Source organism: Bactrocera tryoni, chromosome 4, assembly GCF_016617805.1.
Source record: "Bactrocera tryoni isolate S06 chromosome 4, CSIRO_BtryS06_freeze2, whole genome shotgun sequence".
NCBI lineage: Eukaryota > Metazoa > Arthropoda > Insecta > Diptera > Tephritidae > Bactrocera > Bactrocera tryoni.
In genome coordinates, this window is record NC_052502.1 from 64,601,184 (window position 1) to 64,625,723 (window position 24,540).

General features: G+C 31.4%; 1 protein-coding gene across 3 annotated transcripts; it reads left to right on the forward strand.

Moving 5' to 3' along the window:
- Positions 1-5,111: 5,111 nt before the first annotated feature.
- On the forward strand, positions 5,112-23,705 carry LOC120774391 (lipid storage droplets surface-binding protein 2). Of its 3 annotated transcripts, XM_040104009.1 has the most exons (5): positions 5,112-5,548; positions 17,132-17,569; positions 20,025-20,075; positions 21,746-21,903; positions 22,921-23,139. In XM_040104009.1, the coding sequence occupies exons 1-5, from the start codon at positions 5,365-5,367 to the stop codon at positions 23,050-23,052; spliced, it is 963 nt and encodes a 320-aa protein (XP_039959943.1). In that variant the 5' UTR covers positions 5,112-5,364; the 3' UTR covers positions 23,053-23,139. The 3 variants fall into 3 exon arrangements, with proteins under 3 accessions (XP_039959943.1, XP_039959941.1, XP_039959942.1); XM_040104007.1 differs by lacking the exon at positions 21,746-21,903 and having other exon boundaries at positions 5,114-5,548; positions 22,921-23,705; XM_040104008.1 differs by lacking the exons at positions 20,025-20,075; positions 21,746-21,903 and having other exon boundaries at positions 5,116-5,548; positions 22,921-23,705.
- Positions 23,706-24,540: the final 835 nt, after the last annotated feature.

Sequence of the window (24,540 nt, forward strand, 5' to 3'; positions counted from 1 at the left end):
TCTAATAAGTCTAATGTACTTATATATCTCCTAAACCACTAAAACTACAATAACGAAATTCGCCCAGCACAAATACTACAAGAACTCCTACCGATAGTGTGAAAATTGATGAAATATGATGGAAATCCCGTTCCCTCCCAATATAGGGAATGGAATGGCTGACAGTATGCCGGTGCAAGCCTTTTGAATAGCCTCTACATCTGCATAACGCTTTCCTTTCATGGCAAATGCAATTTTTCCGAAAAAGAAAAAGTCGCACGGTGCCATATCAGGTGAATACGAGGAGTGGTTAATGGTTAAAACGTGATTTTTGGTAAAATAATCGGTCACAAGCGTCGATCGGAACAAACCGTGCACACACCTTTCGTAAGCCCAAATGTTCGGTCAAAATGCGACAAATCGATGTTTTGGAGATGTTCAACTCCATTTCCATGAAATCTGCGCCAACTACCGTGTGATAAGCCTCCTAAATCTCATATAAGGGTCTATCGTGCGTACTGTGGCTTTATTATTAACAACTCACCAGCTGTTCACCATGAGCCAAATCTTGAAAAGATCCGTGACTGAATATCGAGAGAAAGTTTCTGCCGAAGATTTATGGTAACGGCGAATACCAAAATCGCTGAAACAATGAGCTGTAGGAGATAACTGATGACATAGTTAAGCGAATTAAGAGACAGCGATTACGCTGGCTAGATCATGTCATTCGAATTGATGAAAATACCACAGATCTGAGAGTATTCGGACGCAGTACCCGCCGGGGGATCCGTCAGGCAGAGGAAGATCTCCACTTCATTGGAAAGATCAGGTGTAGAAGGACCTGGCTACACATGAAATCATTGCCGCCAAACAGCGAAAAGGAAGGACGACTGGCGCGCTGATGTAAACTCGGCTATAATCGCGTAAGCGGTGTCTACGCCAGTAAAGAAGAAGGGTAGAATAAATAATGATCTCTAAGTTGTTATAACTGCTATAGATAATATTAAGAAGTGTGAAACAAATAAGAGAGAAGTTCGAAGAAATTGCTGACACTCTTAATATCGTTTCTAGTTGATTAGATTGCCTAGAGTGCCAATCACTTGACTAACGAACAATCTCATGAAATACGTATGTAAGTCGTTAGAAACGATACACAATGCATTTTCAAACAGGATTAACGTCGTGTGTGGCGTAAACTTCAGCTCGTATAATTAACAAAGCTCCGTCTGACTTTAAAAAGGATCTGTAGGTCTATGTATGGCGTGGAAGCCAGCTAGTGCATGATAGCTAACCTAACTGAACATATCATATCATTTCAATATGATTTGTACACATTCATGTTTTATTTATTATAAAACTATATGTGACCTGGTCTACGAAAAGGGAGCTAACGTGCGAATACTAGTTTTCTGGGAAACTTATCATCTCATCTCATCTTCCATCCGAATCAACTAAAAAGTGAAAATTGATTTTTTGACACCTAAGCCCCCTTTCCGTAGACCAGGTCACATATATATAATTTAGAAACGACCGAAAAACTAACTCTTACTTAAAACTTTCTTATATTCAAAACGTGCTTTATTATCAATTATTATCAGGTGGTTTTTGACTTTGATGACTAGTCAAAAATAGCGAATTCCTATTCTATTAAGCATATTTTGCGAGTACTGGGTCGTACTATAAGTTAAATGAAGCTAAATCATGATTAGTTTGCTTATTTTAAACGATGAATAACAGCTGATGACCTTCCCCATAGATGATGCATTCTGATTATATTTAATAGGCACGATTATGTAAGTTTCTGAAACGTGATCGCAAAAATTCCCTAGGTACTATAATATAAAGTCAAATGCTGATAAGGAATACTCAATTAAATTAAGAACTTATAATAAACATAATAATATTAACAAATACATAGAACCGTCATTTAGTTTTGGAATTGTGTGAAAACAAGCTAACATATGTACATACTCGTAGGTGGCGTTATTTTTTAATGAATAGTTCAAATGCTAACTGGCACACGACATCAAAAAACATCAAGATAGAGGATGTTTTAAATGTTCCATTGTCTAGGAGCAAAGTACTCATTGTTAAAATTTACCGTCATGAGCGCAACTCATGTCTGAAAACACATTTCCCATACTGAATGTACCATAAAACTGTTTTTTGTCATAAATCAAATATAAACACTACTTTATTAGTTTGCTCGCATTTTTAGTCCAATAATTTTCGTTGCTAAGCTGATAAAGTCTGTCGCACAGTGTAACGAAACGTAAGTTGTAGGTATGTATGTACGTACATACATATATTCCATTATGTTTTTTGTGAAAGCTTATTTAACGAAAGAATTAAAGCTTGTTTAAAATGTATTTTATATTTCATGAGATATTTTTATCTAAGGGGACCTATTGACCTTCTGACGTGCCTAAGACAGCAAAAAAAAAGACTCTATGAGCGTATGGTCTACTTAATTTGCCCTGAGACACATGCCGTGCTTCAAATAGATATAAGAAAAATTCTATAACAATGGTTTGTCAAAAAAGTCTTGCGGTATTTTTATTGAATTTTTTTATTTTATTGAAATTGAATTGAATTTTTGATGACTCATGCCCAGCTCTTGACCGATGTTACGGCTGCTACTTGCCGGTCCCCTTCGACCAATTCAGCGATTTTATCGCAATTTTCGACGACAGGCCTTCCGGAGCGTGGCGCATCTTCGACCAACTCTACACCAGAACGAAAACGTTGAAACCATCGTTGTGCGGTGGAAATGGAAACTGTAACGGGTACATAAACTGCACAAATTTTATTGGCGGCTTGAGCTGCATTTTTGCCTTTATCGTAGTATGTAGTACTGTAAAATATGCCGTATTTTCTCTTTATTTTGCTCCATGTTTGCGACGCTATAACTTACGAACGACTACGAACTACGCGCTTTCAGCGCCAACTAGCGAAAATACCGCAAGACTTTTTTGACAACCTAATATGTTAACTTAGCGGTAGATCTACTGCCCCGGAGTGCCGCATCCTTCAGACTTCAGAAGAGTTGAGCTCGAGCAGCGAGTTACTTTATGATAAGACTAAATTTAACTTCTTACTGCTGAACTGTAGGTAACTGCATAGATGAGCTGGATATTTATGCACCGCTCTCCACGTGCGCTATACTACTTTATAACTAGGCTTCACGGAGCATTACCAGCGGCGATGTGATGTCGGATTTTCCAGATTTTTTAACGTCCAACCCCACCACTTTCCCCGATGTACCCCACCACTTTCCCCTGAATGTACCAACGGCTCTTGCGCTGTGGCAGAATCCTTTAGGTCCATGGTCAATTGCGTGAGATCCAGTAAGCTCTTGCTTTCAGCAAGACTGTGGTCGTTCTAGTAGGTCAGTGCCTTACCACTGTACGATTGAGAATCTTACAAGATGTCAGATGAAGCTGTATGGCAGAAGACGAGGTGGAAACAACTCAAAACTTCGTTTTATTATGGTCCCGCGTTAGTGAGATAGTGGGAATATAAATGAAACGCCTAAGCAAATTTGTATTGATCTGAAGCTGCTTTGCCGACAAATAAGATCAGAAACAATATTTATTGTTATTGTTATATTCTAAAGTACATACAATAATCTAAGTGCGATCCCCATCTTGAGGATTGAACTTAACCGAAGCTGTAATGCCTCTCCAAGGTACAATTCTTATAACACCTATATTTATAGCTAATTCTGAAGACTTAAAGTGTCAACGGTTTGCATCAAACGGACACCCATACCCCGCTGACATCGAAGTAGGAACGAGGTCGATCTCCATTGTTATCTTGCGTTCTAGCACTGGAGCTGTTAACTTTGCATGCGCTTAGCAGGCGTTGGTCGATAACGAGCTCCTGTGCGATTGCGAGATTCTTCTGGCCAAAAGTAGAACGTAGGAAATCTACCGAACTGCTCGCCCTTAGTAAAGATCATCTTACCGCAATCGCAGGAGTTCTTACTGGACATTGTCCAATGGGCTTCCATAATGTAAGGCTATCCAGTTGAACGCAAATTGTCGAAGTTGTTTTGAAGAAGGTGAGTTGCAAACAGCCAGGGCATCTCCACCATTATCCAGCCTTTGCAGAACTGAGGTCGAAACATCTCGGCAGCCTTACATTGACGAAAAAAGCTACGTGGTCTCGTCTAAATTTGTCGTTAGCCTAAGTGAATATATGACACTGTGCGTCACTGGCTTGTTCTAATCGTTTCAAATTGTGAATTTCGTCACTACTCTTGCTCCAAAGTTCAAATATTTTTCGACAAAAAGCAAAAAACATGATATAGTGGAATGTGTAGCAACATTTGTAAATAAATATAAGGTGATGTCAATTAGCTGATAATTGCAAAGTTTATTTTTAGCAACAATTGCAAAGCCATAATTTTTTAGATATGGATTTTGGTATTACATTTTATAAAGTGTATATATGTATATGTATGTGAATGTAAGTATATAAGTATGTACATATGTATAAGTATATGTACATATGTATGTACGTCCGCAGCGAATTTGTGCCAAAGCTGATTTGTGCAACTTTCCCATCTTTGTTTTATACTCGCTACTATAAAATACATATGTGCCGACCCCTGAATTTAGTTTGTATCTCACCGCATGCCGGAATTAAAATGAAAATTCCAGTTTATAGCCGATGAGCGCATTCTTTAAGAGCAAAGAAATAAATAAGCACACACAAATTAACTCAGTTAAGCTCTTTCTCTTCATAAAATATCCCTCAACTACGCGCCACACGCTTTGTACTACGAACTCAGAGTCCAATACTCCAAATTTGTCATATGAGGTGACATAGAACTGTAATTTCCTACCCATGCACACTCATAGACACGTCGGAAAACTAAGCGAGGGAGTAGCCGTTGACTCAACCAACTTATTCGCCCCAAAAGCCTGCAATACGAGAAACAAACTCAGCAAATGGGGAGAGCGCCAAAATGTGAGCGATAAGCCAACAGCGAATTTGGCTACGATCGTGTTAGCAACAAGCGCAAATGCGGCTCTCCATAGCAAAAAGCGTGGAGCGCACACTCAATTCGGGCTGCATGTGCGCTTGTGCTCGCCTGGGCTGCGGCTTTTGCTCATATAATACCCAAGTGCGGAGCTACGGACCAGTCAGAAGCGTGTCACATTCGTACGTGAGAGTTTAGTAGCGAATCTAACGAGCTGATTTTATAAATTCAAGTACATTTTTTCCAAGTAAAAGACTGTGAAATTGTGTAATTTCAAAAGCAAGTGCATAAAACCTAAAAAAAAAATAAAAATTTGAAGAACTTCCCAAGTGCAAGTGCGAATTAATTTCAAGTGTTGGAAGCACAAAATTTATATAATAAAATAAGAAAAAATTAAAATGGCTGCAAGTGCGAACGAAAGCAAATCTACTGTGGCTCCGGCCAATGGCACAGTTGCCATCGAACAGGCCAAAGATGTGCAGAATCTTTTGCCACATTTAGAATCGCTGGAGCGTATTATCAAGTTACCAGTTGTGGGCGCGGCCTGGGACAAGAGTCAGGATGTCTACCAAAATGTCAAAGGTATGTAGCGCTGTTTAGTATACCAAACGGTATATTGGCTGGAAGTGCGTGCAGTTATTTTTTCTTTCGAAATTTGGTTTTGCGTAACGGTAATGCAAGCACAGCGCCTACCAGTTATGATAAAATGTGGGAGGATTTTGAACTTTTCTCGACAATTTCACTACAACAATTTTTTTGTTTTTGTTTTTCGAACTTAATTCTATATACATATGTACATATGTATGGTAGTGTTGCATATAGGTTAAATCACTTTTACCTTCTGACTCCATCAAATTTTTACTGCGGTTTTCGCATAATTCCACTCATACATATGATAAATACATATATGTAAGTAGCTAACCTATGTGAGCGCTGCCGACAGCCGGCATCCGCTTGCTTGGTTGCTTTCGTGACCACATCGTCGTCGCGTTACCTTCATAGGCCATTCGCTTTGACGAGAACTACAAATAACAAGAAAATGCGAGAGTAGTGCGCTCAAGCCGTCTACGTGCAAGTCTCAAAAATATAAAATAATACTATATATTCTATATGTATACTTATTTATAAGTATGTACCAAAAACTTAAGTGATTACAAACACAGTGGCATTTATGTGCTCACATACATACATATACATAAGTGTATTTACCATGCCGTAAATTGAATTGAGTAAATAGCAGGGCGCCGAGGTGCAGATATTTGGTGCAAAATTATAAATGCGTTATGGTGTGTTTATGCGCGCGATCATATGACGCTTGTACTAACAAACATTTTAGAAGTAATTATTTTTATCGTAAATATTTTTATGTCTTCTTTTGATGTTGTTTATAGAAAGCGCCAAGATTTGGTGTCATTTTTCGTTTTATTAGAAATCTTAAGCCTAAATTATGCGCTGGAAAAATTCTAATAAAAAAGAATTGAATTTTTATAAGCTAATACTAAGCACATATCTATGTATGTACATATGTATGTTATAAACAATTTCAATATATGTGACCTGGTCTACGAAAAGGGAGCTAACGTGCGAAAACTAGTTTTTCTATCACGTGAAAAAGCATCTCATCTTCCATCCGAATCAACTAAAAAGTGAAAATTGATTTTTTGACACCTAAGCCCCCCTTCCGTAGACCAGGTCACATATCGAGTTACTTCAAGTTCATAACTGAGTTTCAGTTAGGAATAACATTGACTTATTTTTTAGCTGCTCATTAAAAATTTGTATAAATCTTCCCATTGGTAGCACTATATTTAGAAATGTTTCAAGTTTATAACCGATTTTTAGTTTTTTTATTTAACTATTTTTGTTATTTAATTTTTTTTGTTAAATCTTCGCATGGAAAGTATAAAGCGCTTTTTGCAAATATTTATTAATGGATTATTTTTTGCCGTGGATTATTAAAGATTATTTTTTACCACGCTTTTTAAGGAAACATAATATATTTATGTGACCCGGTCTACGAAAAGGGAGCTAACGTGCGAAAACTAGTTTTCTGGGAAACAGCTGTTAAAAATAAACAGCAAAATAAATAATGAAAAAATAATAAAATATTTTATTAAAAATAAACAACACCTAAGCCCCCTTTCCGTAGACCAGGTCACATATAGAAAAAAATTAGTTCAAAAAAGTCGTTAAATAATTTTAAAAATATTTCGTTCATTTTTAAAATAATAATATATCATCAAAACTATTAAAAAAGTTAATAATTTTTAAGTAAAAATTAATACACAAATCCGATAAAGTTCTTATACATATGTATATCCTGACTATTATGAGATGGTGAACTCTGGTGTAACAAAATATTTTCGTCAATAATATTTGTACGAAAGTACATTTCATTTAAATTCGTTACATTAAAACTAATTATACCCAGAACAGGATCAGTCTGTCTGCCTGTCTGCCTGTATATACGCGAATTAGTCACTCAGTTTTTGAGCCATTTCTTTAAAAATCTTGCACACGCCCTTTTCTCCCTGCTGCTTTTTTGTCTCAACCGCCCATATCGAACCACTATAGCATATAACTGTCATACAAACTGAACTATTGGAATTATGTATGTATGTACTTGTACGGAAAACTTTTTCATTTGATTTTACTTAAGCGGACCGTTATAACATATAGCTGTCAAATAAACTTTACACTCTAAACTACACACTTGCTTCGAAACTTGTTTATTTGTTAATAGTATAATAGCTTCGGTGATATACTAAGTTTTTTTGTTTTAATTCAAATTTTTTAATCTTATATCGTTTTAAATTTTGAAAAATTTATGTGTATTTTAATTAAAATTTTTTTATTTGACTTATTTTATACACAATTATTTTCGTATAAAGTTATATTTATTTATTTTTTTCTTATTCGTATTTAGTTATATCTATTTTTTTTTAAATTTATTATATAGTACTTCGCTTTTTGTTTTTTCATTAATTTAATTTTTTATTTAATTTATTGGTTTATTTAATCGATCTAGTTAATGTTTTTTTTTACCTTGAATTAAATTGTTTACAATTTGTATTTATTTATTTTAATTATGTATACCTACATATATATTTTTTTTAGTTATTTTATTTCTATAGATTTTTTTTAATTGATGTAGTTACTGTTATTTCTTTGAATTAAAATATTTCAACTTTCTATTTATTTATTTTAATTTTAACCATATATATATGTATGTACATATGTATGTATGTATGTACATATGTACATATATTTTTTTTGTTGTTTTGTAGTAATTTATTTTCTTATTGCTCTTTAATTAATTGTTTTAAATATTTGTGTATATTTTAAACTCCAAATTTTATTTTTTTTTCATATACATAAATTATCTTGTATTCATTTTATTATTGTTCCGGCCACTTATTCCGTTTTATGATTTGTTCTCTACCTTAATGCTGCGTATTTCTTCAATTCTTCAATTCTTTGAATATTTTAATATATTTATGTATGTGTATGTACAATCTACGCATGTTTTTCCTCTCTTCTGCCCCAACTTATGTTTTCTGGAGCCTTCCAACACGTCTTGACCGCTTTAATTGCTTGATAAAAACCACTAACAAAACAACAACAAACAGTAAACGCTGCTAAATTGAACTCAATTGAAGTCAATTGCACTTTAAGCGATCAAATTCACCCGGCTCCAAGTAAATAACAACTGTGTACACACGGTCCACCATATACATACATACATATGTATACAATTTTATATGTGTGTATGAAAAAAAGGTAGACAATCGGTATGCTGATGAAAATTATTGAAATTCAATTAAAATTCGCGCAGAAGTTTATATACATACATACATACATACATACATATGTACATGTTTATATGTATTTAGCTTTACATATATGTACATATGTAAGGGAGAAGATTTTTACTTTATTACGTGCATACACATATGTACATATGGACATGGAAATAGGTGTGAGCTCAAATATAACTGAATTTACAGATATTTCGATATTTGACTTCAAATTAATTGAAATAATCGATACAATAAGTAGGTGTTGCATTTAAATTGTCAAATTTATGTACATAATAAAATATTTTATTTTAACTCTAATTTTGTTTTGAATAAATATGTCTTTTGTTTTAATTTTTTTATTAATATTTTTTATAAAAATTCTTTTAATTTAATTTTTTTAATGTAAATTATTTCTTGCTAGTTTTACCAAAACATATGTATGTATGTATATAAGGGAAAAGACTTTTACTTTAACACATGTACTATGTATTATAAAATATTTTATTTTAGCTAAAAAATATTTTTATTTATTAAATTTTTTTTATTTTTATTTATTAAAAAAAATATTATTATTTATTTAATATTATTATTATTATCTAATTTGTTCATCTAAATTATAAAAGTAATTTGTTTTGAATATGCCATTGGATACAAAAAATTGTCTTATAACAAAAATAAAAAATTATTAAAAACAATATAAAAAGTTAAATAAATTTCTAAAAAATGTGTAGATATTTAAGTTTGCATTGTATTATCTACTTTTTATACAAACAATTCAAATAAATTTCAAAAAATTAGTCACGTTTTCCATCGCTCATTAAGTAAGGCAAGCGCTCACTTCCCCTGTGGGCTTAGCATATTGTTTATTACGCTGCTTAATAATATATGTACATACATATATAAATTTGTTATAAACATTTAGGCGCGTATCTAATGGCATCAAAGTTGTACCGAGCAAAGTCCGAAGGTCAAAATGCACTTACAAATAAATACAAGCGAACAAATTGTAAATATTTTGCTACAAATTTATTTTTGTATTCGCTGCGCACTCAAGTATGTACGTATGTATGTATGTACGTACATAAGTTTTTATTTAAAATGCGAATATTTACCTTTTGCTTGCGCCAATAAACGCATGTTTTCAAATACCGCCATGTATATACATTTGTATGCATTAGTATATATCCGCATACAGTCAAATGTGCTTGTTTTCAAATTCATTTCTCTTCTGGCTGTAGCTACAATACACCTACATAAGTCATACATATAAACATATTTCATTATGCTAATTTTGCCACATGCGAACTGAACTTTGGACTGTTTTTGCGCGACTGGTTTGCCATTAAATATATTCCGAACAAAAACATAACTTTGCCGCAATGCATATTTGTATACACACATTAAGGTGGCTCGTAAATTGTTTTATTCAAAGCAATTTAAATATTTCAAATATATGTATATATGCATACATTTGTACATATATTTGCGTCGGATAACCTTGAGAGTTGCTGTAGCAAACCTTTCTCTTAATTAGTTTTATTCAAAACTCCTTTAAGAGCTGATTTTTAAATATTTATAGCTTTTTATGAGCTGTTTTTATGCATACATTAAGTAAATTTTGCTTAGCATCAACTTGACAGGAAGTTCAAAAATAATAGAAATCTGAAAACAGACATTTAACAATTGCAAAATTTTTCTTATTTGTGCACAAATCACTCTGAAAGCCAGCATTTTTTTTGGTTAGCTTAGGTTAGGTAAATTTAATGGCCATCGAAAGACATTTTTCTTATTTGACTACAATTTATTCATTCTCAGAGCCCATATTTATTCGGTTAGCTTAGTTTAGGTTAGGTTAGTGGCCCATTGTTGAACGTGAGATTTTTATCGTCTTCAGTCCAGCGCAAAATTTGCTAAGGTTGGTTCAACTGAATGACTGAAAAAGAGAGAAAGCTCACAAATGCAGTACCGTCAAAAAGAAACTGCGAATCACTTTTTGAAAATAAAATATTATATTTAATTTTTATAATCAACAATATCAACAACAATAAAAAGCACCGTTAAATAAGATGTTATTTGAAAACGAATGATACAGTCGTATAAATATTATAGAGGTCTTCACAATTGGTTGTGAGGAAGGATGAGTTTATTTAATCGTCGTGGAATTATTGAAATAAAATCACTCGTAGTTAATTTTCACATTGAAAGTTTTTGTAAGAATACAAGTTTAACTTTAAGAAGAAAAAATATTTTATCAATTAAAAATAATACATTTTATATAGCGTTGAACTTCCACAGCTCGAACGCTTTAACTTGAAGTTCTCCATAACTCGAACTCTTGAATGTGGAATAGAAGTCAAATTTCATACAAACTTTCTTCCAAAACTCGCAGTCTCTCTAACTCGACGTTTTTTTGTGGATTATAGTATTTCAAGTTAGGGGAAATCAACTGTAGCTATATTTATAAAAATTACGTGTCACTTTCCGTCCGGGGTAAACTTCTAAACTATTGAACTGATTTTGGTAAAATTGAGCAGGATTTGTCCAGTTTGATCCAACTTAAAATATAGATTAGTTTTTATCAATTAGTTAAAAGTCAAAGCATAAAAAATAACATTTTAAAACATAGTGTGTGAAGTGTATGAAATTTAAAAAATTATTATTACAATTTTCAGTAAAAACCAAATAGTAATATTATAAACATAAATAAAAAAGCATGAAAATTTTGTATAAATTGAGAATATTTCTGAAATTTAGTAATTTAGTTTTGTTTACGAAATTTAGAAAAATTTACTAATTTCCAAAATTAATTTCAAGTGTATTTATCATTTTTTTTAATCTTTGCGTTGATTATGAAATACATTTTATAATTCTTAATTATATTTTGACCAATAAGTTATTTTTTAATTAAAAAACCAGTGTAAGCTTCAATAAAAAGTATGATTTTTCAAGCCTAAAAAATTTATATAATGTCATTCATACAAATAATAGAATGTGAAAAATTAATTTCCTCATTTTCAAAAAATCATTTTTATTTATTTGTATTTTTTTCTTTGCTGCTGATTTTAAATTGACTATATATTAACTATCTATTGCTCAAAGTTTTCTTAAAAATGTTGATATGTAATAGCAAATATAACAGTAAAATTAAAAATTTTATTTTTTTTATTTAGTAGTTCAAATTCACATTTTTTTAATATTCTTGACTTTTACCTATAAACAAAATTTTTAACCCATTACTGTTTTGAAAAAAAAATTGCAATCTTTTTCTCAATTTTCTACTATATGTACAATGATTTGTAATACCCACCAAATAGTCAGTCAATCGAAACAATTTTATCTACTGTTTTTTCTTGTCAAAAACCGACCCATCCTAACGCATTTATATTTCACCTATACATAATCGCCAAAAACTTACTAATATGCACACAATATTCTGTATATAAACACATTATTATGGCAGTCCATGCCACTTTTTCTTTAGTTTTTTTTTCATATGCCAAATTGCTATATTTTTTAACGCGATTTTTCTCAGTGTTGGTGTGCATTATATTCGCAAACATTGCCTTTTGTATAGTGTTGTTTTTATAATTTTTTTTTTCTGTTATTTAATTTTTTGCGGCTTTTACGCAGTAAGAAAAAGCACACATTGGACTTTTGCAGTTTTCAGCTCCTCTTCTGGCATTTACTTCGTTACTTTTAACTATTGACTGACGTCAACTGATTGGATTATGGAATGAAACTAAAAACTGTCTATTATTTTTCATGTGATTCATGCGATTTGAAAAATATACATACATACATTTTTTACTTAAGAGACGCAATAAAAATGAGCTTATTTTAGTTGATTGATAGCGGTATGTTGAAGTGCGGCTTAGGCCCCACTTCGTGAGTAGTTGATTTGAATGAATAATTGTTTTTATTTGCACCGTATTTATTGACTTGTTAATGTCAATAAATGTCACAATGTGTGCGTGATACATTTCAAAATAAAGGCCAGTTCGCAGCAGTGCTTTGAGGTTATGTATAGTACATGCTTATATTAGTTATTATAGAAGCTACTAAAGTAAAAGTATTCTAAAATCGAAGTGATGAACTTTTGTTCGAAATATGTATGTATAGTCTCTCAATATTAATATTATATTATTAATATTGCTCTACAACAGAGTTTTTCAAATCTAAATTTAATAAAATAGTACAAATTCATGTTATGTGAATAAGTGATATAATCGATAATTTTGTAAAGTTTACGGAAATACCTACCTATGTATGTTTTATAAGAATGCTAAACTTGACACTAAATTTAATCGAAACATTTGCTTTGTTAAAAAATCAAATTTTTGGCATTTTTTCAGTTTCTTTATTCGTTCAAAATCGATCATTGTTGATTTCTTTTTTCTTTCTGATCCAATAATCGATTATTACGATAAATTTTCTAGTTTTTGGCATTTTTTCAGTTTCTTTATTCGTTCAAAATCGATCATTGTTGATTTCTTTTTTCTTTCTGATCCAATAATCGATTATTACGATAAATTTTCTAGTTTTTGGCATTTTTTCAGTTTCTTTATTCGTTCAAAATCGACCATTGTTGATTTCTTTTTTTTTCTGATCCAATAATCGATTATGATCGATAAATTTTCGACTTTGGTGCAGTTGAAATTAATTGTATGTAAAATTTTTTTGTGCTGAGTTAGCTTTACTATTTGGTGTGGATTATCGACAACACTACAATCTCAGAGATTGTTTAGATCGGACCACAATATCAAAAGGCGTCAGGCAAGCGGATCGAACAAAACCAAGTTCTTGTACGGAAATATTTGAGCAAACGGGCTTATATTTTTTATTTTCATGTAATAATAATCAATTTTTTTTTAAACTACGAAAAAATATTTAACCTGATAGCAGGTCTCAAAACTAAAAATAATTTTTTGTGTGCAATTTTGAATATACTGAATAGAGATCATCATAGATATTAATCGACTGTCGTTTTTTCATATTTTGTAAGCAACTCAAACACGAAAAGGTTAAAAATAAATCAATTTTACATAAATTTCGTAAATATTATGAAGCAAAGCCAACATTTATTTTTATTTTTATTGATAATTATGTTTTTTGAATATGTTATAGAAAATTTAATATTTGTTATGGACATATTTATTTTCATTCAAGTGTAAAAACATCTCTGAATAATGAAATGTAATAGATTTTGTGACTGTCACTTACAGAATAGCAAAATCGTCTCAAGTCTAAAAAATTAATCTAAATCTAACTTAAAACCTCAAATTTAGAGACTTGAGACAGTATCGCACGGTAAGTCTCTTTAATTCGAGGTTTTTGTGGCTTGTGATGCTTCGAGTTAGGGAAGTTCAACTTGCAGCTATATTTTTAAAAATTACGTGTCACGTTTCGTCCAGGATAAGCTTCTAAACTATTGAGCCAATTTTAGTAAAACTGAGCACAATGTGTCTAGGTTGATTCAACTTAAAAGATTAAAGATTGGTTTAATTCTTAATTAGTTAAAAGTCAAAGCATAAAAAATAACACTTTTAAACAAAGCAATTGTTCGAAATTAAAAACAAAACTAATAATTATTATTATGATTTTCAATAAAGTCCAAAAAGTAATTATTGTAAATAAAAATAAAAAAGTGTGAAAAAATGCATTTAGTTCTATTCAAAAATATATAAAAATTTACAAATTTTTTATGAAAAAATTTATACTTATTTGTTTTTTTGTAAGGAAAAAATGGAGCAAACGAATTTATATTTTTTATTTTTGTGTAATAATAATTACATTGTTTTTAACTACAAAAAAATATTTTAATTGAACATTTTGACTAATTTCTTGTTTTATAATTATTTGTTTGAATTTTTAATTATTTATACTAACTTACATTTTTTTTTTAAGTTTTAAACAATCAATAATTATTCATACTAAAAATTATACATGTTGCTTATATTAATTATTATTTATTTTAACCTACATTTTTGAAAATTAATTTTAATAACTTTTCGCTATTAAAATTACAAATTATAATTTTGTCGAAAAGAACACTCATTCCAAAATAGTTTATACTTAAGTATGGCTTCGAACTAAAGACGCAGTAGCTGTACATTATTCGATAAGAACTTTCTAGACTCATGACGCTTATAAATTGCTCATTTCATAGGAACAGTGTCGTAAAAATTATTGTACAATACAAAATGCACTTTACACTCCATAAATTTAATCTAGAAAGTTTGCTTTGAGGTAGCGATGAGTTAACAAGAGGATATTTGTACATACTTATGTACAATTTTATATGTATATTATGTAAATTTTTTTGTATGACTGTGTATAAAACTCTATTCAACCGGCCGCAATTGATTTAGCCGAGTAGAGCTGATAAAAAAATTGCAACAAATAGTAACTGAAATAAAACAAAAACAATGCAAGTATATACGTACGTTAACAGTTCTGGGTAGTGTGGGCTGTTCCTGCTTTGAATTATATATACCTACATACATACATATGTAGATAGTATATGTATACGTACGGTTATAAATATTTGTTGCTGGTTATATAGATAAGCAGTGAAATAATAATTGCAAAATGAGAAAATATAGAGCAACTTTGATACATATGAATTTACATATGTGTATATTAGGGTGTTCTTTTTATTTGAACTATTAATTTTTTTCAGTTCCGTCACGAAATTTCCTTGGAAATACCCTAAAAAAAAAATCTCTGAAAATTTTAGCCCTTAATATTAACATTAAGAACTGGACCAAGGCCAGTAAAAATTTTCCATAGAAAATACACCACAATCGTGATTTTTTTTCTTTAAATTCCTACAGATCAGAGGTATTTTATGGCATCGCTTTGACTTTAGACGCATATTTCTCCGAGTTGTTCACTCTACAAAAGTGCCCAGAGCAACAAAGCCCTAACTCACACCGGCGAGGTAGTACGGGGCTCTAAACCTGATTTTTCCGTGAAATTCTCATTTTTTTGTACATACATATCTCGTAAATGACAAGAGCTATAGAAAAAATGTTCATCACAAACTTGGTGGAAATGTGATTTGCTACAAAAAAGATCTGAGGTCAAAATCGCTGTCATTAATAGTTCTCGAGATATTCAGCCTTTTAAGCTTTGCCACGATATTCGACCGATTGATCCTCTGTTTCCCAGTTGTAAGCATCCACGACTCATGGCCAGTAGTAATAAGTTTCATGACACGCTGGTAGTCGGAAAGCATTGTTTCAGAGACGTTAACGCGACGTTGGTTTTCGAAAAAATTTAATGATTTTGAAACCAATCGTGCTTACACTTTTCTTAGAACCAAATGATCTTTTTAAATGATTTTCACTGTTTCTTTTGATATTCTAACGATGCCAGTAAGATCTCTGACTGTTAATCGTCGATTCTCAAACACCAATTCCTTTTTTAGATGTTATGAGACCGCACTGATCTCGAATACAACTGTAGTATATACCTCAAGCGAACATAACCTTTCTATACGGCTATATAAAGTAACCTTATTGCATAATTTTTTACTAAAAAATCATGAGGGAGGGGTCGGGATATATATAATGTAGAAATAGACAATTTTTGTTTCTTTGAGGACTACTTAAATATGACCAATTTTTTTAAATATGATTTTTTTATTCACAAAAAATAACATTTATTTCATAACAGTTTTTTATTAATAGATGCGGTAAGTTTTGCTTAACTCTAACACAACAAAGTTTGAAGAGTAAGCCTTTTGCTTTGCTTTTGCGATCTGAAAGTATTCTTTGTCAATGCATCCTTATTAAGTAATAAAAGTAAAAATCAGAATATAAGAATTGGTTTGTAAGGAAAAAAATATGCATTGAAAAATTATTCTTAAACTTGGTTTTTTGCACATTTCCTCATAATTGTTACGGTCTCTGTTTCCATAAATTTTTTGAAGAAAATTACTTATTGCGATAATTTTATTCATGAATTTCTATAAAAGAACTGAAGTGCAAATATGACTGATAAAATCTTCGTGGCAGCGATCAGTCTTCATAGACCCGCACTTGAACTTTGCTTCGGGAAATCCAAAGTTTTCAGATTGAGTGTTATTTGTATGAAATTGTGGCGCCATAAACGCTTTGAGCGATTTATTAAGCATTTATTAGCAATAAAGGTGATAATTTATTAAACTCTGCAGAATATAACATGTGATAAGTTATATGTATAGTATATGCCTAAGAAATCCGTTCGTAATCACCACCTGCTTAAATAGCCATAAAATCGTGTATATTAATTTTAAACATACAATAGAAAAGTTGGAAATTTTAATTTAGGCGCTAAATTATATATTCACATTAAACTAACACTTTCTCATTCTCCTTTGTAGGCCGCAATCGTGTCTTCAACTGGGCGCTCAACGCCGCTGAGGATTGCGTCTCGCGCGCCGTCGTCACCGCCGCACCGATTGTCTCGAAACTGGATCGTCCCATACAGTATGTCGATCAGACGCTCGTCAAAGGTATTGACAAGCTGGAAGTGTCCGCACCCATTATCAAGGACACGCCACAGGAAATTTACAATCAAGCTAAGAACAAAGTGGTCGAAGTCGTGCAGCCACATATTGAACGCGTGACGAAATTCAAAACAGCTGGCCAACAGAAAGCGGCCTCTTTGAAGGACTTGGCGTGGGCCAAGGCTAATGAGGTGTTGGCTACTCAATATGGCAGTCTGGCGGTTTCGGGCGTTGATACCACAACCGCTTTGGCGGAGCGTCTGCTCGAATACTATTTCCCCAAAAGCGAAGGCGATGTCGAGGAGGAGAATGGTGAGTGTAGACAATTTGCATTGTTGTTGTAAATAAGGAAAGCGCTTGTCTTTAATACTAATACTCATTTTTGACATCACATGCTAACGCAAAGATTATGCTTATGAAAGTAGATACATTTTTTTGAAACATTATAGGTTGTATTTCTAAAAGATTTTGTATTTTTAAATATTTGAAGGAAAGCTATGAAATAATGTCTTGTTGATTGAGTAGTTGCCATCGAACAGCTTAGTACATCTTTGGTTAAGGCTATATTAGGGAATTTAGCTGTTTAGTATCAGTTTTTATTTTCTTCAGCTCTCTTAATGTCTTTGTTTATATTAAGCGGTTAGTAGGGTAATATTTTTAAAATTGTTTTTTTTTTTTGTTTTTTGCATTTTCTGTTCCCTTATACCCTTAGAATTAATGTAGAAACACACTTTACCATTGGAAGGTTTCGAAAAAGGCGCAAAAATAATAATACCGCTCGACATTCGGAGTCCAACTTTAAACGCGTTTATCTAAAAACACACTTTTCAAAACTGCCGGACTTGATTCCGGTCGAACTACTCAAACGATTTTTTTATTTTGTTTTTGTAAATATTCACATAACGCCTGGCTATCATCAATATTAGATTAATAATTTTTTATAATCTATTGACAATGTTATGACAAAATTTATGTAAAAAAAAATTGAGAAAAATTAAAAAAAAAACTTTTTTATTTATCAGCCATTTCTCCGACAGATGTCATAAAAAAATTTCGAAAAAAATTTTTTATACACACCACGATATACCTTATGATATTTGAAAAAAGTTCTATTGTAGGGTAAAAATTAAAAAAAAAAATTTCAAAAAAAAACAAGCCAGATTAATTTGACATTTCTTCGCTTGACGTGAAGTATGAATTGGTGGTTGCCGTACGCCATTTTATATTTATAACCTGAACAGATATACTACTGTGCCCAAAAAATAAGGTGACATTGTATTTATTTTGAAAATCATTTATTTATTCTTTATTTATTCTTCCAAATCAATTTCATCCCCTTCAAAGTAATCCCCTCCCGATGCAATGCACTTATGCCAATGGATTTTCCAATCTTCGCAACACTGGTTGTAGTCACTTTCCGTGATGGCCTTCAGTTCCGTCTTTTAGTACACTCAGTTTTTGAGATATTGAACTGAAATTTTGCTCACGTCTTTTTCTCCACAAGAAGCTACTCACCTTGATATCGCACCACTATAGCTTTTAATTGTCATGCAAACTGTTCGATGAAAATCCAGTCATTGTATGAAAAACTTGTTTGTTTCACAAGATATTTGCTCGAGATTTTAAAAGAATTATTGCACAAGAAAGCAGTATAAAATTGTTCAGATTGAATCACTAAAGCATATAGCTTCCATACAAACCATACAAGGCGATCAAAATCCAGTCTATTTAGGGAAAACCTCTATATCTAGCGAGATATCTTAACGAAAATCGACACTAATTTAGTTCAAGGTAACAGTACAGTCTCCGAAAAACTATATCACCATATGTAGCACATAGCTGTCATACAAACTGATCATGATAAAGACCTTTTTATGCCATTTTATGCTGTAAAAAATGCAACTGTGTAGGGAATAATGGCTAAAGCTTTTTCTTAGTAATATTTTTTTTATTTTTTTACTGTGAAAAATATGTTTCACAAAATAGTTTGCTTCATACATTTTAAATATTCCTGTATAAATAATATATTTTAAATTACAATTAATATTTGAATTTAATATAGATTTAAATTTGTATTTCAAATTTAATTTTTCACTTGTAATAATATGGTATTTTGTTCGAGTTTCAGAGAAAGATATCAGTGTTAGTTTTACTGCTCTGCCTGAGATAAAACCTTCTATAAAGTTAAACATGTCAAAAAGTTTGACCAACTTAAATTTTTTCTGTTAATTTTACTTTTTTAACTTATATATATATATAAATATTTTTTTAATTTAAACAAAACAATATTATTATAAAGTGTTAAAATTCATTCAATCATTTTTCTTTCTTTAAACAATTTTCTCGTACTTTTCTATTAAAACAAAATAGCATTAACTTTTTTATAAATTTCATATTTTTTCACTAATATTTTCGCATTCAACTTTCCGCTCATCAACCTCATTTGTTGCATATCCTTTTGATTTTCAATTGATATTATTATTTGTACGCCTTTTTTCTTGCACCTTTAACTCTCCGCACTTAATCAAATGCCTTCTCTCTTTCCTTTTTAGTTTATAAAAATCAATTAACTATCAAAAGCCGTTAAAGCACCCTATAACTATTATAATAAAAAAAAATTCAATATTACAATCATCAACGCATCGCTAAAATCAATCAATGCTAATAATTAAGCGCATTTAATAGAATTGTATGTGGTGACTGCGGGTACTGACTGCCTTTACTGTACGACAATAAATTTATATTGTTAAATAATTTCTTTTCTCAGATAATAAACAAATAGCTGTCGCGCAAAATGGCAAACACATTGAAAATGACAGTAAGTTGAATTATTTCTCCCATATTTTTGGCATGCAAATTTTAATAAAAATTTCGAAAACTAAAAACAGTACATCTTGTATATACATATAACAATATATACATATGCAAGTACATATGTATACTATATGGTCGTCTGTTTAACGTCACATGCATGCCATTTACAAGTACTAACCGTGTTTCATTTTAAAATAAAAAAAAAATTAATAACGTTGCAAATCGTCTGTTTGCATAACATAAACACCGTCGAAACAGCTGATTGCTCTTTATAACTGCAAGGTTTCCTGCCAGTGGCAAGTATCAATAACGGCTTATTTTGCCTGTGAATTCATAACAGCTGATTGCTCTCTATAACTAGCAGACCTCTACTGAATGAGAGAGAGTCAGTAAGGGTTAGATTTTCTAATTAATCCAAAACATGTCTCTTCAAAACAGCTAATTAGTCTCCATACCTAAAATGTCTCCAGCAGCTGCGTAACGAGTTACTTTCCTTGTAAATTCTCGCTATAAATACAAGACTTCCAGTAATTTTTTGTTCAAAAAAAGTAAGAAAATTTAAATTTTTTGTTAGAATACTGCATTACAATTTTCAATTTGAAGTTGCTTCAAGGGGGTATTCCAGTCTAGAAATGCTATTTAACGGCATTTTTTAAAGTCCAATAAAAAAAACTAAGAACATTTTTACTAACCAATTTTTTATCAGATATTTATTGATATTTTAAGAATACAAAAAAAAAAATAAAAAAAAAAATTTGTGATAATTTGATTAATTTCGGCGTGGTGGCGTGCCGGGGGTTGAAAATAAGGGTGCGCCCTGCCTGACACGATTCAACACTTTGGGTGATCTGAAAAAAACAAAAATTTTTAATCAGTACAAATGCCGCTATCGTCTGAACTAGGATAAATAAAAAAAAAAATTTCAGTAAATGGCGACTGTTTGAATTTTTTGCCAAAGATCAAAATTTTTTAAAAATAGTAAAAATCAAAATTTTTTAATAATCCTAGTTCCAACCATAGAGAGATAGAGAAAAGGTCCACACCAAATTTCAAGTTAATCGGTTCATTAGAACTTGAGAAATCATGTCAGAAGTGTTGAAAATAGTAGTTTCGAGAAAAACGCGATTCAAGATTTGAGTCTAACTGCAGGCAGTCTATACTTACATTACTAAAATAGCTATAAGTCGGTAAATAATAGGAATTTTAAAAATTCCTTTGGGGAATATATTCTTAAAGGTCCAGTCTTTAAGAATATGCAAAAAAAATAAATTTTTTTTTTCAAAATTCTAGACTAGAATACCCCCTTAAGGATTGCGAATATATTATCTACTACAAATTATATTTCCAATAGCCTCATTACTTTAAGGGTTCGATAAATTTGTTAGAACACTTTTAATTGCAGACGTCAATAAAAGAATGTATATGTAGGTATTTAGGTATTTTTTGTATTGATTCTACAGACGACTTTTATAAATAACATAATTTACTTAAACTCTGGGTTTTTTCATCTAGTTTTTATTCTTTTCTTTTTCCATTACTTTTCTTTCTCAAAAGTTGCAACCCTCTCTCCTTACCACTCATTCATACATAATTTTAATTTTATTTGGTTTATTTTCTGTATGACACACTCACTACTCTACTCTCACACCCTTACTCTCTCTCTTTTACTTATAGTCGATCAACAAGATGTTGAACTCGATCTAAGATTCTTAGTAGCTGCCTCCACTGTTTTCCTATCAATGTCGTTTCGCATAATTAGCGAACTTTTAGACTATGTTAGCCGAAATCCTGAAGTAATAAATTTAATCAATAGGGAAATTAACAATTTTATGGTAAGATAACTTATAACTGACTAAACAATAATAAAGTAATTGCTTAATACTGTTATAACAAATATTATTACAATTATTGAAAATATTATTTATTAAAATATTAAAGAATTTTATAAGCTTCAAAGGTCGACTCATTAATTCATTTATTAAGGTATATATTGCAGTTTATGAATACATATTCATTTAAGTTATGTGTAAAGCCTGACGTAGTGCTAGGACAGTTCAGTTTGCGCGCGCGATTTCTTAGCGCCGTCATAAAAGCAATAAGAAATGAGTGTTTATGAATACGCTCAGCTACGAAATTTCAATGAATTATTATAAGTTCTCTTCCAAAATGTTCGAAAATTAGAAAATAACTCAAACAGCTGATTATCTTTGTTTAAATGTTGAGAAAAATACGAAGAAAGTGAAAAATTGAAAATACTTTATTTGAAAACTCAATTTTAATCGATTTTCTATTTTTATCAATGGCTTCTGCTAAAAAATACTGCCAGGCTTCCCTTAATTTGGCAAAAAAAAAGTATAAACTTGTATACCTTGCAGAAAATCCAACAGAACAGCTGACTTTCCTTGCTGGAAAAATGGTCAAGCTGACATAGCAATTTACGTACGTCCTCAGTTGCCTCACAAACCGTATTTTTGACATGAAAATGCAGCAGCTGCCGTTAGGAGTGCATCCTTAATATTAATAGGCCTGCTCACTATACTTATACTCTCGAGGCAACGTAAAATTGTAAAAGCAATAAGTTATCATTATTATCGACTTCTTCTATAATACGTCTCATTGAAAAAAATTTAATTTTTGGTAGCTCAAGTCAAGTGCTAGGCAGATTGGATGGTTTATCGGTAATAACAATTAATTCTCTCTAATTGCTCTCATCACGTTACTCCAAAACTAAAGCGCTGTTTAAAAAAATCATGTTGGCCAGTTGTTGATGTCATAGTTCCTTTTATTTATATATCCTGCATATTTGTCAACTTATTCTAAATATTAGTATTTTTTTCTTCCCATTACAGTACCAGTTTCCGCCACCGAGGACCCCGTACTCCACACAGTACAGACTGTTGGCCGACTCTCCCACAAGATCTCGCGTCGTGTCTATCAGAACGTGTCCAGACAAATCAAGCGCATGCAAAAAGGAAACATAAATGACTATCTGAGCTCACTCATCGCCGCATTGAAATTGCATCAATACATAAATTTCATCAACTCATCGATGGGCACAAATGTCGAGCAGTCCATTGCCGACGTTAGTGCCAACAGCAATAACACAAACGTTGCCACGGCCGCGGCGAACAACAGCAACAAGACTACACCAACAACTTCAACGGCGGTAGTGGCGGCACCAGCGGCGCCAACCACGCCCACAACGGCGTCGTCTGCTTCGCCAAACGCCTCATCGGCGACAAAGCGTAGCAACCAGAACAAGTCGCCGAATTCAACGCCGCCAAAGGCGAACTGAGCCATAAAAGCATCAAAAACAAAAATAATATATAAATATTATTAAATAATTTACAAAATAATAATACTTGAATTGAGTAGAATTTAAAGCAAATGAATGCGCGTAAATATTTTATGAAAATTTATATATTTAAAATATTTTTTATGCAAAAGTCACCAGCAAGCATTGAAGCAGTTTTCCTTTAAAAATTATATAAATATTTTTTAATGTGTAAAAGTGTTAATTTAATACGGAATTAGGCGCCGTAAGGAGGAAAAATAGAAAAAACAAAACTCCGCACATAATTGCAAAAGCACTGCAGCGCCTAATCTTCTACACATACATACATACATATATATATATATATATATATATTTGTATATCTGTCTATTTTAGACGTTAAGCTTTTAATTTAAACAATTAGTTATTGTATATGATAATTATATACAAATATTTGTAGTTTAGCTGCGCTAAAGATACATAAATATAATACATATTTACATTGCTTAAGTACATACATACTTACACGCATAAACTTTCACACATTTTCTTTTGAAATATGTTTTTTCCAACTACATATTTTTATGAGAGAATATTCATCAACGTATTTTAACTACATACATATGTATAACTTTATATATACGATTGTAATTACATAATGATTATATGAATATGCATTACAATAATTATGCTGAAGTAATAAAGAAGTGAAGTACATAAGAAAACAAATGATTGAATGCATGTTTTTATTTGTGTTGTTGGGAAATTAGAAAAGTCCATAGTATCGAAAAAAAATATTTATAAAGTAAATGCCTAACAAGAAAGAACGTTAACTATGGTTGCAACGCAGCTAGAATACCCTTCACGAATGAAATAGTTTCCATACAAGCACTTGATTTTGACAGTTCAGTTATATCCTATAGTGGTACGATCTGAAGAATACGTTCAGTTATTATAGCGTGGGCTCTGAGATTATTATTATAACCCAAAGATTACCCACCTCCCGGAATAAGCCTCCTCTCGTGCGGAATAAGCCGAGTCATGAAAGACAAGGGATTTTTTAAACGTCGAGATCTACAGAAAAAAAATTTTCAACAGCTAAGATTTAAAATACGTTATAAATAATTTTTACGATTTTATTTATTGAGAGAAAGCAATATGGTCTTTTCAATTTCGAAAAGTGCATCAGATAAAT